The sequence below is a fragment of the Bemisia tabaci genome, chromosome 6 (assembly GCF_918797505.1).
Source record: "Bemisia tabaci chromosome 6, PGI_BMITA_v3".
Taxonomy (NCBI): Eukaryota; Metazoa; Arthropoda; class Insecta; order Hemiptera; family Aleyrodidae; genus Bemisia; species Bemisia tabaci.
This window is the reverse complement of record NC_092798.1, coordinates 28,702,735-28,721,269: the sequence shown is the minus strand read 5'-3', so window position 1 is coordinate 28,721,269 and position 18,535 is coordinate 28,702,735. Positions and strand designations below refer to the sequence as shown.

The 18,535-nt window shown below is 35.6% G+C and overlaps 1 protein-coding gene across 2 annotated transcripts in view; it reads right to left on the bottom strand.

The window, feature by feature from the left end:
- Positions 1–797: 797 nt before the first annotated feature.
- CRMP (Collapsin Response Mediator Protein) overlaps positions 798–18,535 on the bottom strand; it is a 47,150-nt gene continuing 29,412 nt past the window's right edge. The window contains exons 5-14 of one of the 2 annotated variants that reach the window (XM_019047571.2): positions 18,239–18,349; positions 17,436–17,563; positions 17,035–17,214; positions 16,185–16,298; positions 11,672–11,892; positions 9,631–9,856; positions 9,065–9,175; positions 5,280–5,429; positions 2,653–2,845; positions 798–1,647 (exon numbers count right to left, since the gene is read on the bottom strand). In XM_019047571.2, coding sequence (XP_018903116.1) covers positions 1,565–1,647; positions 2,653–2,845; positions 5,280–5,429; positions 9,065–9,175; positions 9,631–9,856; positions 11,672–11,892; positions 16,185–16,298; positions 17,035–17,214; positions 17,436–17,563; positions 18,239–18,349 — 1,517 coding nt within the window. In that variant the 3' untranslated portion in view covers positions 798–1,564. Of the gene's footprint in view, positions 1,648–2,652; positions 2,846–5,279; positions 5,430–9,064; positions 9,176–9,630; positions 9,857–11,671; positions 11,893–14,621; positions 14,873–16,184; positions 16,299–17,034; positions 17,215–17,435; positions 17,564–18,238; positions 18,350–18,535 lie in introns of both variants that reach the window. The other variant, XM_019047570.2, reaches the window with a different exon arrangement.

Here is an 18,535-nt window from a genome sequence, read left to right as displayed (position 1 = left end):
AAACAAAAACTAACAATGTGATGCGTTGATTAGATGAGGAAGAAAACAATCTATCAAGAAAATTTGAGAAGAAGAGATAGATCAGAGCCATCTTTTAATTATAAGCACATCAAAAGTTTCAAGCTCTTATCAAAAAACAAGCACACATGTACGTGATTAAGTTAAGTCATCTTTAAGCCACAATATTGATCCTGAATTGGTGAAAAATTGATTCAACAATACAACCTGATGCCATTCAATCAACTCTCAAAGAAAAACAACACAAATTTTTGCCTAAGTAATCCTCTTATCATTTTATGATGAAAGAAAACACCACATTAAAAAAATTAATTTCTAGTATAAAATGATGCTTATGAAAATTCTTCATGATAGTTTGTATCAAAAGAGTAACATAGACAATAATTAAATAGGAAGTTACAGCTGGTAATAAAAAAAATAAATAAAAGAGAGCAAGCATACACATTCTTTTGCTGTACAAACATGAGCTTTTAATCCTCGAACTATGCATTATTAAAATTAAATAAAGTAAGGACTCAATTGAAATAAAGGTCTTTTGATAATAAAATGAAGAAAAAGTAACGGAGCTAAAAGTTTAGATGCAGGTCAAAAAAAGAATAAGCTTTCTTTAACTTTTTCACTTTTTTCTTTTTAAGAAAAAAAAAGAAAGTTGCTTTAAAATTAGCTTAAAAAATGAACTCCAGTTCCTGCCATTACAGCTGCAGGCATATAAATTCACTGTAATTGTAAACACAATCAATGCTACTTTACCATATTTGGATAAAAAAAAACATATCAAATTTCTTTTTTACAAGATTATAATGATCATGATTAAGAGAAATCAGTCAAGTTTAATTTGTGGGCTATAAATTACGCACGGAATATTTCCCCTTCTCTTCTTAGCATAAATAGATTTATTTTAGGTCATACCCAGTGCTTGACCACCATATAAACCTGTTAAGTAAAGGTTAATTTTCTAAATGCTTAACTAATTTCATAGAAATAAGAACTGTCTACTTGTTCATTTTACTGAGCAAATGGTGAAAATAACTGATTAATTTAAGATATTTCCCTGTAAGAAAATCCATGACTTTAGAAAATTATGTAAATTCGATTAAAAAATAGCTCAGATAGGTAGGATTGTTCCTGAAATATTAAGACTCGGTTAAAGCTTATAAATTAGACTTATCAGTTTTATTTTCAATGGATGACAGAATTTGAAAGACTGGATCAATACTACGCAAATAGGGAACTTAATATTTTGATGTTACATCGATATGATAAAGCTGTTTGGATGAAATGCATAATGGCGGAAACAGAACAAATAAAATGAATAAAATTCAATGCAAAATGCTAGAAGCTATAAAATTAACAAAAGTCACAAATCTGGCAAAATTTGTGCAAATAGAGCTCTTCATCTGGAGTCCTTTGTAAATTGTTTGATTATTTGATAGAATTGCATGAAAACTGTGCAAAACATTCTTGATAGGAAAAGGCTAGGTATTTAAATATAATGAGTACGACAATGTTGAATGACTGATTTGCAAAAACAAATTGGTTCTTTGGTTTACCAAAATCCACCAGCGGACTTTCCACCGGGTGGATTATGAACTCGGATTGAAGAGCGAGGCCCGTCTCCAGCAACTTCAGCTGTAACAATAATATCTTCCGATTAAAGAAGTGCAATGTACTCACATGCAAACTCAATAAAGTTTAAAAAACTGTGAGATTCAAGGTGGGGCAAAAAGCTGTTGACTTCCAGCAATTATTTCCTAGCGTTGGAGAAAAAGTATAGGCAAGAATTTTGCTTTAGATTTAATTTGATGAATTTTAGAACGACACTGAAAGTTGTATGAACATTGACTATTTCATATTAATGCTGATGTTAAATTACAGTTTCAACGCTACTTTGAAATTTAGCTCAATATCATCACATCTTGTATTCTATAATTCATGCAAGATGATTGGACCTACCTCTAAAAAGGGTATTTTTGAGCATATAACAAATTTCGGCATCTATTACTAGCAATCACAGATACCATTGATTTGAGAACCTGCCCTCTAGTTCAGTAACCCAGAAATATTTGCCAACCAATTTCTGGTTGCCAACAGGCAAAAAGACAAACGGGTACTCGCTGAGGAGTAGACGACATTGTCAATCTCAAGCTTCATTGTACGTTGTTTTTTTTGATGGGCCATACCTCGGATTGGAGGTATCGCCCATCAAAAAAAACAACGTACAATATCATCCTTGCAGTAGTGCATACCTTAGTTTCTCCCACCTTGGTTGCATCTGTGTTTGATGTTGAGCAAACAGTGAAAAAGTGTATATCACTGATTGATGAAACTGAAAAGGAGAAATTTGTGGTGCTAACATCCTAGTGCATAACATCATACACCGAATTTTTCAATAAGCAATATCTCTTGTTAATATTTGACGCAAAAACTTGGTGTTCAAGCAGATGTTCCTTTGCTGATCCATAAGCTTAAACCATCAAAACACTATTCTGCAAATAAGGCAACTGACCCATTGCACTTTCATTGCAAAAATGGAAAAATTTGTTTCTCACATAAATAGTTCTACCTAAATTCTGCCGATTAGACTAATGATAAAACCAAGCACATGAAAGAAGCGAAAAATGAAAAGAAACTCACAACTGATGGAGAAAGAGGAACCTTGGAGATCTCGCTGACCATCTTGCCGCATACCTTTGCCAGTCCTAACATTTGACTGCGCATCATCACCAAAAACACTGCTTGCCACACTGGAAGGTTTACTTGAAGTATTATTGAGCCGGAGAGCTGCTATTTCTTCATGGATGATGGCATTCTTATCAATTCCATTTTCCTGTAAATATTAAAAGCATCAGACTGATGAGTTTAAAAGTTCTGAGAAAACAATGGCAATTATTCTTATGTTCCTCCACAGCAACGTCCAAAACCATTGTTATGATTTTAGCGGCTCTGGTGCTTGCACTAGAGCTGCTATTCCGGACGGTCCCAGCTGGGGAGTATCATTGGACCATGTTACATTGGAGAGACCGCGCGTTGGTTAATGGGAATCGGCGCCATTTTCGGCTATGTTCCTTGTCATGACTTTATTTTATTGCATATTGTTTTATTGTTAGCCAATGCTATGTTGTGTAGTGTATTTTTGGAATCATGGTGATACAGTCAATAATTCAAAACTTGTCTGTGCTTTAATCTCGTGATGGAAAAAATGTACTTTACGTTCAAAATTTGAAAATTTGAATTTTAAAGTTTTCGCGGTTAAGGAAGCTCCAACCCCTGGGTTGGAGCTTCCTAGTCATATTACTCGATATCAGCTGATAGCAAACAAAGGTTACCAAGGAAACCGTAAACGTCTAATGCCGTCTGCCCACGTAGCAAATGGGAGGCGAAAATGGAAGTCATCAGTGCATCGTTGAGTTTTGACGCCCGATCCCATTTTCAGACATGTTCACACGTTTTGCTTGCAAAGAAAAAAGGCGGCAAATCAATTTTTATTATTGGACCAATGAGTGTTCTCCAATTTGAGTTTGTAAAATTCGTGGTTTCTAGGTTAGGTTTTTGGCTGTGTGATAAATGATATTATGCCGTCTTTGATTTTGTTAAAATGACTCGATATATGTTATTTGATAAACGATTGGAGTTTTGATAAAGTAAGTTGATTTGAATTAAAAATTGTGTCCTTAAAAAATGGATGATGAGGTGATTTAGTTAACATGGGCATTTGTGGTACTTGCGGCGTATTGGGAGTTTGTATGGAAACGACGTGGCAGTAGTCCACACTTTTTACAAGAAACTATTTTATACAAAGTTCTGTACAAATTTTACACTATTTATACAGTAATATAATACAAAAAAATTATGTACTTTATCACAACTCACATAGCTTCAAAACAAGATAGAAAATGATGGATGCTCAGCCCCGACACATCGATGATCGCGAAATTTGCGCGGCCCGCGCAATTTTCACGTTCAACACTCACCGATGCACTGATGACTTCCATTTTCGCCTCCCATTTGCTACGTGGGCAGACGGCACACAACTACCGTGGCCATCGGGGCGATTATTGAAATGACATCGACTCTATGTCGCCGCTTACGACAAGACATATAGCCCTATCTTAACCGTGTAATATATCGCAATTCGATATTCAAAACCATTACCTACAATTTCAGATATAAAAATGCAAATTTTTTGCAGCCTCGCTAAACGACTTATCAACCATGCATTCCAAAGTTTCTTATCACAGGGCTGTGAAAATATACAATCTAATAAATACAAAATAACCAAATATCTAAAAAGACAAAATTTCAGTTACAGTCAGTTTCAGTCTTATTGTTGCACAAACTAGTTATTTGACAAAAAAAGAAGATGATCACTCAATTGAAAGAAATTGGCGCCCAATCACAACGACAAGTTAAAAAAAATACTGTGGGAGAAATTTTTTAGGATGCGGACCTCCAAAGAGCCTTCAAAATTAAAAGTATACAACAAGTGATAGTGCCATGCATTCTGCATATCAAGGGCCAATACACATTTATACACCGGCTACGTAAATCTGCTAAGTTACAAAACATGAATCGACAGTTGTCGGATTGTACATCAGTGACAAAATGTGTCTAGGCCCTCATTCTTGACTACAACTACTGTCGCCAGAGCCGCTCTCCGACGCGAATGCGTTGGAGCTTCCTGCTTGTTTTTTCATAACACTTGAATTTCATAGATAGATCATCTAACTTAAATTGCAACAATTTTTTTCAGTTAGAATCTCTTGCTCCATGATTGAGAGGAAAAAAAGAAAATGAAGGAAAGGACAGAAAAGAAAAATTTAAACTTAAAAATTACCTAGGACAAGTTTGCGAAACTCTTTTGAATGTCTCGATGAAAAAGAATTCTGCAATATTGTTTGAGGAACAATTACGAGTTCTCATGTTGATTTAATATGATGTGTTACTGTGGAATGTTTGTACAAAATTCAAATAACTTAGAATTTTCATCCAGCCTCGTCAACTTCCTCTTACAGACTATGTATTGGTTTTGCGATAAACTGGAATCTTGGATTTTGTCCGAGTTGGAAATTCCCTTGCCAACAACATATTTTTTAGGCCCACCATCAAGTTTTTGGAGTTCAAGGAAATATTTTTACGTTGACTCAAAGTTTCCAAATATTTCTGTCTTGACTGTGTATGTGCTTCACAGTTTATGATATAGCATAGTTCCTACCAAAAAGTGTGAGAAATGAAGTAGTGTAAAAATAGAAGAATAGACATACCTCTGGTTTAAATGCTGGATAACAAGTGGGAGAGAAGGTAGGGGTTGGAACAAAGTTACCCAAACCTTGAACAGCTTTCAATTCTCCTTCATCGACGCATACACGACCACCAACAATGACATAATCAGGAACTCCATGGCAGGTCAGACCCTTAAAATAGAAAATGACCACTGATTTAGGAGAACATTTCTTGTTTTGTTTACATGCATTGCATTCCTAACTCAACAACTTAATCGAATGATAACATTCAAAACATAATTTGAGAGATGATCCTGATAATTTAGTACATGCTCAAGTGTCACACCTCAATACTCTTCTTTGCCAATCTTTTTCGTGTGAGTCAAAAGTTACGGAGGGGAGTGATTGAAAAAAGTTGTTCAACTTCACCTGACTCATACTCTAACTCCACTCGAATTTTCTCAAGCTTGACTTGACATTAGAATAATTTTAAAAGCAAAATTTTGATTAGAAAAATGGAAAAAAAACTCTAACTTGACTTGAAGCAAGAAATACTGGCTCGCACATCAGTATAACCTAAAATCAGTATGAACTCACTATTGGGCAAATGACGAGAGTTAGATTTCCAAAAAAATTCTTCCTCTCAGATTCATAGTTCTTGTTACCTATTACTGTATAACCTGATTAAAATTTTTGATTTTGAGTCCAAGTTGAATAAATAAAGTATACAAACTGGTTTTTCTGCAAGCTGAAAGTATGAATTTACAAGCCTCAAACATGCAAGTATGCAAAATCGACAAAATTTCCCCCCTCATGGATGTTGACCAAATTTCAGTATGTCATTCCTCACTATGGGATACGCCTTTTCCCAAAATTTCAAGGCCTGAAACGAATTTCTCTCCGCGTAGCAGCGTTGCCAAGTTGAAAACCGTTGAGTTGCATATCTTTTGAACGAAAAGAGATATTGAGGTGCGGTTTGCGTTAAAATTCTCAAAAAATTGCGTTCTTTTGAAATATGTACTCAATTTGATCGTTTAGGTAATTTAAGATTGCAATGTTGCCATTTTTCACACTTTCTTAAGGGTCAATTTTTTTTCAACCCTAGTACATCGTCAAATGCCGGATTCTCGATTCGAAAAAAAAACTGTTCATTGTATTATTCGTACTTTTCCATTTCTTTTGATATATTATAGCTCCCAGGGAAACGATTAGTAACGGAGATATGAGCAATCTGAGTTTACGCTCCGCGCGCGCCGACTGGAATCCGGGCGCCGCTCGCCGCTCGGAGTCGTTTGCACACTCCCTCCCTTAAGCTTTACGAGGTTATTCCTACGTATTTTTTTGCGAACTTTTCATTTCTGGCCTTTAAAAAGGCCTCCGATGAATTTTTCGGGGCCTCGCGGTCCATTGTTGCCATTTTTGGCTCGTATTTAGGGTTTTTTTTCCAATTTTACTCTCAATTCTACTGTAAAACCTAATGTGAACTGAAAAGTGTGCGAGTTGAGGGAAAGAACGTAAAAAAGAATAAACGTTCATTTATAACTTTTTCCTCCGTTGCCAAATTTTCGAGAAAAATCGTACCAAAGAGCCAAATATTGGAAAAATTGGATAAATCGCCACGCCATTGTTTAAGAAAGTGGGGCGCAACTGTAATATTGCCGTACGTAACAGATCTTACCCATCTATACCACATATAAAAAAGCATAGTTGTATCTGGATTCCGAAGATGTGAAAATTGTCCATGATGTCACCTTTTGCAGCCTTTTCTTATGTGTAAGACGGATCTTTTGAATGTTTTTCGACCTTTAGTCATCCTCCGTAGGAATGTATCGTTTGTATTTTTGCTTTGCTTTTCTTTTTGGCAGTATAAATTGCTTGTAATGAATTTTAAGGGGCCTTACGATCCATTGTTGCCATTTCTGCCAATTTTAAGAGTTTTTTTTTCAATTTTAGACGTGTCAGACTTAATCCAAAACCGTGTACAACGTGCACTCACATTTTATGAAAGAACGTAAGAAAGTACATCATTCCAACGTTCTTTGTAACTTTTCCTTACGTTGCCAAATTTCGTTCAAGGTTTTAGCAAATGAATAATGACTTTCATGCAGAATTTTGGGACACTCTGATCTTGGGTAAGCGGCCTGTAGCATTAAGTCATGATTATAATTATAATATAAAGTCAAGGTCATAATTCACTTCCAAGAGACTTCTACGTCATAATAAATCCAATTTGTGTCACTTCAGGACGATTTTTCTTGAAAATTTGGCAACGTAAGAACAAGTCACCGAGAACGTTAATCGTGTACTTTTTTACGTTATTTTCAAAAATGAAAAGTGCAGCAAAAATACAAACGATACATTCCTACGGAGGATGACTAAAGGTTGAAAAACATTCAAAAGATTCATCTTACATATAAGAAAAGGCCGCAAAAGACGTCATCCCGGACAATTTTCACATCTTCGGAATCCAGATGCAACTGTTCTTTTTTAATATGTTGGAACCAAAGAGACTTGTAAAAGCAGCCCGAAACGGAAACGACGATCGAAAACATAGGTAAATGCGGAAACAAGGCTAAAATACAAAATACAGAGGCAGCTGGACGTTTCTGTCATCCCTGCAGTCTCATTTCAATACCAATCCCACCATGTAACGCCGTTTGTTGGTTTTTATTTTAATTTCTTTTTTATTTTTAATTCTATTTTAGCAGTTGATAATGGTGCCGTAAGGTACCAAAACGTCCTACCTTTGTATTTTAATATGTTGTATAGATGGGTAAGATCTGTTACGTACGGCAATATTACAGTTGCGCCCCACTTTCTTAAACAATGGCGTGGCGATTTATCCAATTTTTCCAATATTTGGCTCTTTGGTACGATTTTTCTCGAAAATTTGGCAACGGAGGAAAAAGTTATAAATGAACGTTTATTCTTTTTTACGTTCTTTCCCTCAACTCGCACACTTTTCAGTTCACATTAGGTTTTACAGTAGAATTGAGAGTAAAATTGGAAAAAAAACCCTAAATACGAGCCAAAAATGGCAACAATGGACCGCGAGGCCCCGAAAAATTCATCGGAGGCCTTTTTAAAGGCCAGAAATGAAAAGTTCGCAAAAAAATACGTAGGAATAACCTCGTAAAGCTTAAGGGAGGGAGTGTGCAAACGACTCCGAGCGGCGAGCGGCGCCCGGATTCCAGTCGGCGCGCGCGGAGCGTAAACTCAGATTGCTCATATCTCCGTTACTAATCGTTTCCCTGGGAGCTATAATATATCAAAAGAAATGGAAAAGTACGAATAATACAATGAACAGTTTTTTTTTCGAATCGAGAATCCGGCATTTGACGATGTACTAGGGTTGAAAAAAAATTGACCCTTAAGAAAGTGTGAAAAATGGCAACATTGCAATCTTAAATTACCTAAACGATCAAATTGAGTACATATTTCAAAAGAACGCAATTTTTTGAGAATTTTAACGCAAACCGCACCTCAATATCTCTTTTCGTTCAAAAGATATGCAACTCAACGGTTTTCAACTTGGCAACGCTGCTACGCGGAGAGAAATTCGTTTCAGGCCTTGAAATTTTGGGAAAAGGCGTATCCCATAGTGAGGAATGACATACTGAAATTTGGTCAACATCCATGAGGGGGGAAATTTTGTCGATTTTGCATACCCCTTCTTTCTTCTGAGTTGAAATGGATAATTTTAATTGGGTCCACCATGTTTTCATGAAATTTATATGAGAGAACAAGTATCTAAATGATTGGTTTGTGACCCTCTTTATTAGTTCATAACTGAAGTGATTTAGCAATACCATGAAAAAGTAACTCACCTCAAAAATATTGTAGTCCGTTTTGTGGTGGTGAGTTTTTGCTGAGATGGTGCGTGTTTTACGGGGATTCCAAAGCACAATATCAGCATCAGAGCCAACTGCAAGGACTCCCTAAAAAATGCAAGTCACAAGATATTAAACTATATTGGGAAAATAAAGTTAAAGAGGAGAAAAAGATTGATTTATTAGAGAATTAAAATCTTGAAATATGTAGACAATATCAGAAATGAAATCTTTACAGCAGCATTAGAGACAGAGGCTCTGCTAGAGAGACCAATATCTAAAATAACTTGTAATTCTAAAAGTGGATAATCATAAAGCGGATTAAAAAAAAAAGACAAAATCGGAATTTATTTAAGCCTCAAAATGAAAGGAACGTTTTGGTTGAAAATCAGCACCCATCTGTAAGAGAACTTTTTGATTGAGAATAAAAAAAAATAAAATAAAATGCATCAAAAAGGTAAATTCAAAGTGCTTCATCATGAAACAGCTTTTTAGATAATACGAAGGTTTGACAGATGAGTGGATTGGGCACTGTGCGAGTTGAAAGTTGATGCATCAAGTACCTTCTTAGGATAAATATTGAATATTTTCGCGGCGTTAGTACTTGTGATAGCAACAAATCGAGGAGGGTCGATGATTCCAGTTTCCACACCCTTCTCCCAGACAACAGACATTCTATCTTCAACACCATTTACTCCATTGGGTATCTTCGTGAAATTCTCTTTGCCAACAGCTTTTTGCTCTGCCGTAAATGTGCAGTTGTCACTGCCTGTGAGTTGGAGGCCATCACTAGAAAAACAATTCATGCATATTAATAATAAAACATGAACGGTTGGTGTTGAGTGACTATCTCACTGAAAAGAGAAGAGGAAGAAGCGAACTGAGGGGGTACCTCAACACTATATGTTACGCATTACATTTGGCCACGGTAAATCCTTCAAGAAAAGACATTAATGTCACTAAAGTTTTGTGAGTGTTATTTCAGGTTACATCAAAAGTTTTGAAAGTGTGATTCGAATATTAATTAGTTTGGTGAGTGAGAAAGGAAACACTTGCATGATGAATCAAAAAAAGGATTATTCTTAAAATCTCTTGACTTATCAGTATTTATAAAATGTTAACTCTTCTAACTTTTCAAAAATGTTAGGCACTACAATGCTATTTACAAGTAGCTTTATCAGTTGAGTTCCATCGAGTAGTGAAGATGCAAGATGGCACTCATAATAGACCAGTTGTGCCACTCACTGATTTCTATTTTGAGAATTTAATCCTTTAGATTTGGTAATATTAATGAGATAAGTCTGAACATTAAGTTGCCATGTTCAATATTGTAGTAGATGTATCCTTTTCAAAATCAACGTGATCCACTACAGTAGGGTATACCTCAATTTCTTCCATAATGCATTTGGCATTAAATGATGAACATATTTGTACAGATTACGTTACTCGATGTATATCATTGGTAAAACCAAGGAGGCAGAAACCATGCTACGCAATATTGTGTTAGATGGATTGCAGAATGTGTTTTTGTGAGAGGTCCAAATTCATAAAGTATGATGGTTTTTTCTATGAGGCATTACTGCACTTCATTGGTTTTTCAGTTAGCTGATTTCAATAAGCATATCTTCAAAATAGGAACTTTTGGCTCATAAAATAAGATTGATCTTTTTTACATTGGACGGTGGGAAACATGCATTGGATGAAGAGAGGAAAAAAAAACCCCTATTTTGAAAGAACATAGATTCATCTGTCAGGCAGTTACAGGTATTTTTCGATCCAATTCAGCAACAAAAGGGTTAGTACCAAATTAAGCAAATTAGTAGATTACCTATGTATTAGAGCTATACTATATGATAGTTACTACCAAAGTGAGAAAATACAATATTCTATGAAAAACCATTGGCACATGAAAAATCATTAACAAGAATAGTTGAGCCACATTAATGATTGATTCTAACTGAGACACAACTCGGTATTTGTGAATAACAAGCGACAAATAAATTAAAAGCAGCACTCTAAATCCTGAATTATCAAGCAACTTCAATTATTTTCCTGATAACAAAAGGGGAATTTCCGCAAGTGGATTCCGTAAAGTTTTCGGCTTACTCCCAGATGCTGTTACAGTAAAACAAAATTCCCTCCGGGCGAAAGTGTTTCTATAACATCTGATTTTTTTGATGGCAGCAATCCACCACAACCAAAATTCCCGAACCACCCTCCCAATGATAAAAAAATTGGTCATAAGTCATCAGATCGCAAAGTCTTCACTTCTCTCGGAGAGTGTTTTCCTCTGTCAGTTGTTAGTTCTGTGAAATCTCGTTAAGAGGTGAGCCAAATCCACTCGCAGAAATTTGCCTGATCAGTGTAACATTTTCAAGTTTCATTAAATTTGAAACGCTTGAACTCAATGAAAAACTCTTTCAGATTTTATGATGAAAGCTAAGAATGAAATTGCTACTAAATATCGAATGGTTGGATTTGCTTGGAAAGTCAAAGCAGAGCCATTCTTCTCCAAATATAGCTTCAAACCTCTTGAATTCAACTAGGGTTTTAACGTTTAGATGCATGCATAAAACAATAACTGGGCAAGTCCCATGAACTTACTCATTTAAAAGCATTAGGAGGTGTTCAGGAGTGTTGGGATCGGGGCGCAGTGGAGGGCTGGTAACTCGGAGGAAGCTTTTATTGTGAGGTGGAGCTCCAGAAAGGGCTACTGCAGAAGCCAGCGTTTCGCCAAACACAACTTGACCTTCAGCTCGCCTTGTTTTAATCACTTCTCCTGATGATCTACTCATCACTCTTGTCACGTAAATAGGACTCTCCACCTACAGCAAACCCCTCATGACTGAGTTTTGTGTTCAAGAGAATGATATTGCAATCCAGCAACATGATAAAATCAGGCAAACCAGCAGGCTAATTATTGAAATTTATGGACAAAGCTTAGACAAAGAAGACAAATGAGACATGAAGGGATCTTACTGGTGCCAGCAGGTGGTTGAAATGGCCAAAGGAGGTAGATAATAGACTAACCAACAGCAACCCACCCCCTATATTTAGTCCATCGTTTTCTCCATTAGTCTTCAGGAACCACCCATTTTAACCAATAAGATCGTCAAAACTTCTTATGTCTCCTTTGTCTATTATTTCAGCTACAATTTCAATGATCGACCCGCAGTTTTATACAGAATTGAGTGAAAAAGTCTCTAACACGTACAGATTGGATATCCAAGGGAACTAGATGCTCTATAATTTGAAAAGGTTTTACTCAGTAGTCATCTGCAAATACTTTAATCTTCGACATCCATTAAAGTAGGTGCATGATTGTGAATTGCAGAGGTAATGGCCACCCTACGAGATAAAGATTACCAAATTACAGGGCTTGTTGAAATATCTGCTTCTAATTTTCTTCGCAACTGCTCTCTTTAATTTAATATCTTGCAGGGTTAATAATTTCTTGCTTTGAAAAAAAGCCTCAATCTTTTCAATTTAAAATTAGCAAGAATAGTATCTTATGGATTTTTTTGTTACGATAAATGACTTTAAAAAAATGACAGAGAGTGACGGAGAATTGTTCTTTCAACTGGATGCCTGGATACTCATGTCTAGTTACTGAAACGAGGTTGATTTAAAAGTACGAATCACATAAATAGGCGAGACACTAATTGTATTAATTGATAGACAAAGTCCAACACAAAGGAACAAATTTACATTTCCAGAAAAATTGAGTTGTGACTGAATTTGAATTTCACTGGTATTTCAGTTTCTCCTGCCAAAATCTAGACCTCCAGGGAGATTCTAGCATCCCCAACATGAACCCGATAGTCATCTTTATGCTGAGCTATATGAGAGAGAGGGAAATTTTTAAAAATCTTATTTCCTATTTGACATTACTTGGTCCCTGTCGACTTAATCAAATTCATACAAAATGAAAACGTGAGGGCAAATAAGGATGATATTTTCGCTCTATTTTTTTAAATTCGCGAGAAAGTACAGGTTGAAATCCGGCTGTAAAATTCAATCTGGAAGGAAATCGTATGTAATCGAGTTTCATTTGCATATCCTGGGTTGGAAGCAGAAAGGGTGAAACCCAAAAGTTTGAAAATATTATGATATTTTAATTTTTGATGTCACCAAAATATTCTTGTATTAATACCCAAAATAAAAATTCCCTTACTTATGAACTGAGCCTTACTGCTCTATCCTAAGTATCCTTACTGCTTGGAAAGAAGTAAAGGGAAAAAGAGAGAACTTTACTGAGAAGTTCTAACGTTATATAATTATTCGATTTTGGTAAGTTGCTGGCAAGCTGTTGTGCCTTAATGAACGCAATAGGAGTTACTACAGAGTTTTTGTGAAAGGAGAAAGCCGATTTTTCCTCTTCAATGTTTGAACAGGGTAAGAGAGTAAACAGTACAATATTATAGTCCCAACAGCTTCATGCTTCTCCATTGAGATGAGAAGATCAATGCTGCAGTTACATTCTTTTCAAAATAAGTTAAAAGATAAAAAGTTTGCTTCTATCTTCCGTGCTTCTTCACAGAGCTGAAAACAAAATGTTTCAACGCCGAAACTAGGTTATAATAGATTTAGTTCTTTAAGATCCAGTTATGACAAATAACAGCTTTAACTGGTAATCAACTTTGAAGAAAGAGTAATGAGATCAATGTATTAAAGACCTATACTTTGTTCAGAGACTCCTTTGTACAGTGTAGATATGGCTACATGATAAAATACATGCCTCGATTGAATTATAAGTATTCTCCAAAATTTCTTGCAAAGCAACAAAGAAAATAACTCTACAAGGATTTTTAGATTGTTAGTGAACACACAAAATCAGGTAGTGCAAGAAGAAGGAGAGATAACCATTTACAACTCATGCAATGAATTGCAAGTAGGAAAGTTATTAAGAAAAAAACCACACAGCATTCAGGGAGAAACAAATAAATAAAAGGAGAAGCGTTTGCAGATGACAATGACATGCTCCAAAAATTCACAGACAAGAAAAAAGACCAGAAAATGGAGATGGTGCCAGGGTTTATGGTTATGGATTTTGGTACAATCAATGCACAGTATACTTATAAATTATTTATTCATAAAGAACCCATCGCCTTTCTACATACTGGAATTAGTGTGACGGTTACAAGTTACTGGTTAGTACCCATTGAACTAAGTATGGGACCAAAGCAATAAAATCCGAAAGAAAGAGCATCACTTAATTTTTAGTTGTATTGTACAAACGAGAATCAACAATTGGGATATTTGACACTTCAGATGAAATTTTAATAATCGCATGCCAAAAATGTTATTTTAAAAGAAGACATGAAAAATTGATTCACATGTTAAAGAATTGTCAGTACTCCCTGAGTTTCATTCAAAGACTTATTTTTAATGGTCTGAGATGATTTCAAAAAAGGTTCTCGTTTATGATACTAAAGCGGAGGCTAACTTGGGCTACATGAAGGCTTCTTTAACTCCCGATCTCATTCTTATCAACCAATGCTCTAACTTTCAGATTATAATGTCTTTGCGTCGAACCATTGCTGTGGGTACTCACTTTGCTAGCAGCCGCATTAAGTATTCGGGCGTAGTTGGATCAGGTCTCAGAGGTGGACTCAAGACATGAGCAGCAGCATGGCTCCAGCAGCTATATCCTGTGCCATGGGAGTGTGTCCCAACACTTGCTGCTAAAGTTTCCCCGAAAATTACACACTCTTCACCGTTACTTAATTTTTCATCACGCTTGGCTGCCACAACATTTCCAGCTGATTTACTCATAACGTGTACTACATACAACGGACTACCAACCTACAAAAATCATTCTTTAAAAAATAACCGGATCAATAAATACAGTTTCGCAATCTTAGCTAAAGCTCGTAAAGCTTGCGAGTGACTAAGAGTGATTTGGAGTATTCAGTCACACTTTCACGATCATCTGAGAATGCTTCCTGTGTTACCATGAAATTAACTTCCCCTTTAAAATCAAGCAGTTTTTAATAGAGTAGGAGGGAGTCGGGATGCTAAAAAGCACCCATTGCTGAATGCAATAGATCTTTCTAGGAAAATCACTGACTTTCGCTGAGTACAACATGTCTCTTTAATTCAAAGTAATCTTGGAGGTTGATATGGGAAAAATAATTCAAGAAAACGATAGGACAGAGGAAGTTTAAATATTCCGTACTGCTCGGTGAGTGCAACATAAATGCTAGTGATTCTAAAACTCATATCAATTAAAAACCAATCGCTTAAGTTTAAAAAAATGAGAAAAAAAGATCTTGTCAGATTATTGCATGCATCCCTGCAACTGCACCGCAGGAGAAATGTATTTCTTTTTTAAAAAACTAAACATGGGTGATAAAAATGTTTTGTGGCAGTGGAGAATGCTAAAAATGCTAAAAAAGGAATCAGGGTGATGGATGGGGATAAGGAAACAAAAGAATCAAGTAAAAATAGAAAATAAGAACAGCTAAGGAAAACTTATATAAACTTAAAGGCAGATTACAGTGGAACGACAGCAAAGGAAAAATTAACGTTTTCTGAGATGAGGGCGAAGTAAAAATACAAACAATGCATGCAAAAAGTTTGCAAGTAAGAGGCTATCTGTCTAGATCATTACTTAGACTTTTGACCATTTTGAGAGTTAGAAATCAATGGTTGAGACACTGATAAAGCGAAGACTAAGAAATTTTGGCTTGGATTGAAGAGATTACAAATGACTAAAAAGAATTATGGCAAAAAAATATGCATGCTCAGACGTGATAATTGGAACGTTTCCCTTTTTAATTCAGTCAGAATATGGTGCTGGAAAAATAAACTTTCCGTTAACCATGTTGTTTCACACTGGCTGAGATTAAGATCCACGGTGTACTGAGTATTCCCAAAATATTATGGTCAGTCCTACTGAGGATTAAGGGCCTTCAGAAAAATTGTCTGACAAGGTTCATCCAACGGTGAGTATGCGTTTGTAAAATTGTTGAACGAGCGTTTTTCAACCATTTGATTGCTTGCTGTTATTGACCTCATATTTTTACGAATCTTGTTCAAAAATGTTTAGGCATTACACAATTCTAAAACAAAATCAAAAGGTGCCTAATGAGATGCCTGGTAGAAATCAACATACCTGATTGGCAATGACACAGGCTCGGTTTGTTGCTTCTGCTTCAACTTCTTCTGGCCGTGACATCTCATGACCTTCAGGCCCAGTAATACCCGCATTAAGCAATTTCTTTGTGTTCTAGAAAAGAAGAAAACCAAATGTCATACAGGTAAAACTAACGGTAAAACTACAGGTAAAAAAGGTAAAACGAAAAACTAACTCTTACCGTTTTGATGGAGTTTCAAGACTTAACAGGTTAATATAATTGGATTCTCTAGATCCACCCTACAGAGAGGTGTATGGGAAATTGAAGAATACTTAACAAAAAAGGCTTTTTATAAATTATATTGACTAGAAATTCAAACTTCTTGGCGTAGCTATTCCTTGTCACAAAGTTACGCTTATTAGAGACTCTACCTCCATCTCTTTCTCATCCCAGTTATGCTTTGGTTAGTACCCAGTGACTTTAACTTTGAAAAATGCTAATGGTATTGCTATGTTCGACAAGAGGTGCAATTCTCATCAAGCAAAATTAAATAAATATTATTATAGGTATTACTTGTTTCTCAAGTGTACATTATCGGCAAGTTATCAATTGAGAAATCCAGTCAATTAGCTGTCAGCAATTAAATTTCAGTAATAAACATCCCGTCTGCTTCTAATTATTGGATTACTGGAAATCCACTACTCTTTATAGGCTAACAAGTTGCCAGGAGGAATTTGTCGGAAAAAAGCAACAGCAAAGTTTTTTAGAATAATTTTATAAAACAACAATTTGTTGAAAAAGAAATGTCAGCAATTTTCGTAGACCCTATTCTATTCCATTGAAAAATGATTAATAGACAGAATAGAAAAAGGAAGGGTGACAACAAACCTCTGCGATAATGTCTCCATTTTCAGCATGTACCATGGGTAATGCTCCTAGTTCCTTACAAGCATTAAAGACATGGTATAATTCAGTATCTGATAATTGGTAGCTTCCTTTATATGCTAAAAATGACTTAAATGAGTTCACACCATGCTTTTCGACTAGTTCTTCCATCTCTTTTTTGACCTGTAAATACAAAGAACAATACATGTAGAAATTGTATGGACATAGTATAATTAATTTATAAGGGGTTGACAATTGATTACATTTGACGCCTACCTCAGTTTTTGAATATTCATAATACAGAATAAAATGCTAATTAATCATTGGTGAAACTTGATGTCCATATTGGAGGAAAAAATTTGGAGCAGGAGTGATATACGTTTTAAGTATGTTGAAAAACTTACGCTGCTGGACCACCAAGTGACTGCAACGTGTAGACCATAATCGCAGCACACTTTCTCGTCTGCGCGTCTTCTCCACTCATAATAGGCATCTATCAAAGATTCTTCTTTTGCTGGCAGAACAAAATCGACTGGAAAAAAAAAGCTTGACTGATAAAATGCCCAAGATTGATTAATTGATATATTGAAAATATTTAGGCTAACTTGTATCCCATGTCAGGCTCAGGGACCTTAAATGAGATCCAACATACAAAAATTTGTTCGATCCTGAGTTTGAGGTGTATTCAAAAATTTACCAAAAGCGCCTTTTCCTAAACTCATTTTGCCAACACTACTGATACAAAAGAGTAAAAACGCAATAGCATACTCAACAAATTAAAATCTGCACTTGAAAAACCCCATAGGTTTACACGGTACAAGTGCATAACACCCTTATTTTTCAAAGAAATCATTTCAACACTTTATTGCACTATTCATTACCTCATCAATAATTTTTACTCCCTTTGAGACCTTGACTTGAACATCGATGAGCTTACTGTATGATAGCTGATGTAGCTTACTGAGACTTCTCATCAGTTTTGACAGGCAGCTGTTTGAACTTTTGTTTTATTGGGGTTTGTATTAACTTGAAACAAAAGGGAATTTGAAGATGAATAAACAAAGAGTTCTCTATACTCTAGGTACGTACATTATAGGTACAAACAATTGACGAGCCTACCTTTAAAGAACCTGATACATGCTTTTATAATTTTCATGAATTTTAAAAATGAACTTTGCAACATTTAGGAGGAAAAAAGAAAACTCACTGATCATAGTAGTGCCACCAGCTACAGCTGCCTTGGTGCCTTGATAGAAATCGTCAGCACTTTTGGTCCCCATGAATTCAACATCCAGGTGAGTGTGAGGATCAATTCCACCTGAAACAAAGATTCAAGATTTAAAGTTCCTGAATTTATAGTAGGTTTTTCTACGGTAAATTGACTAAAATTTCTCTCTGAGTACTTACTAAAACGATTTCACCTTCATAACAAAGCTCCAAATTTAAAGTTATTCAATTGACAGTTCGAGCTTTGTGGTAAACGAATGAACCAAAACTTCGAGTT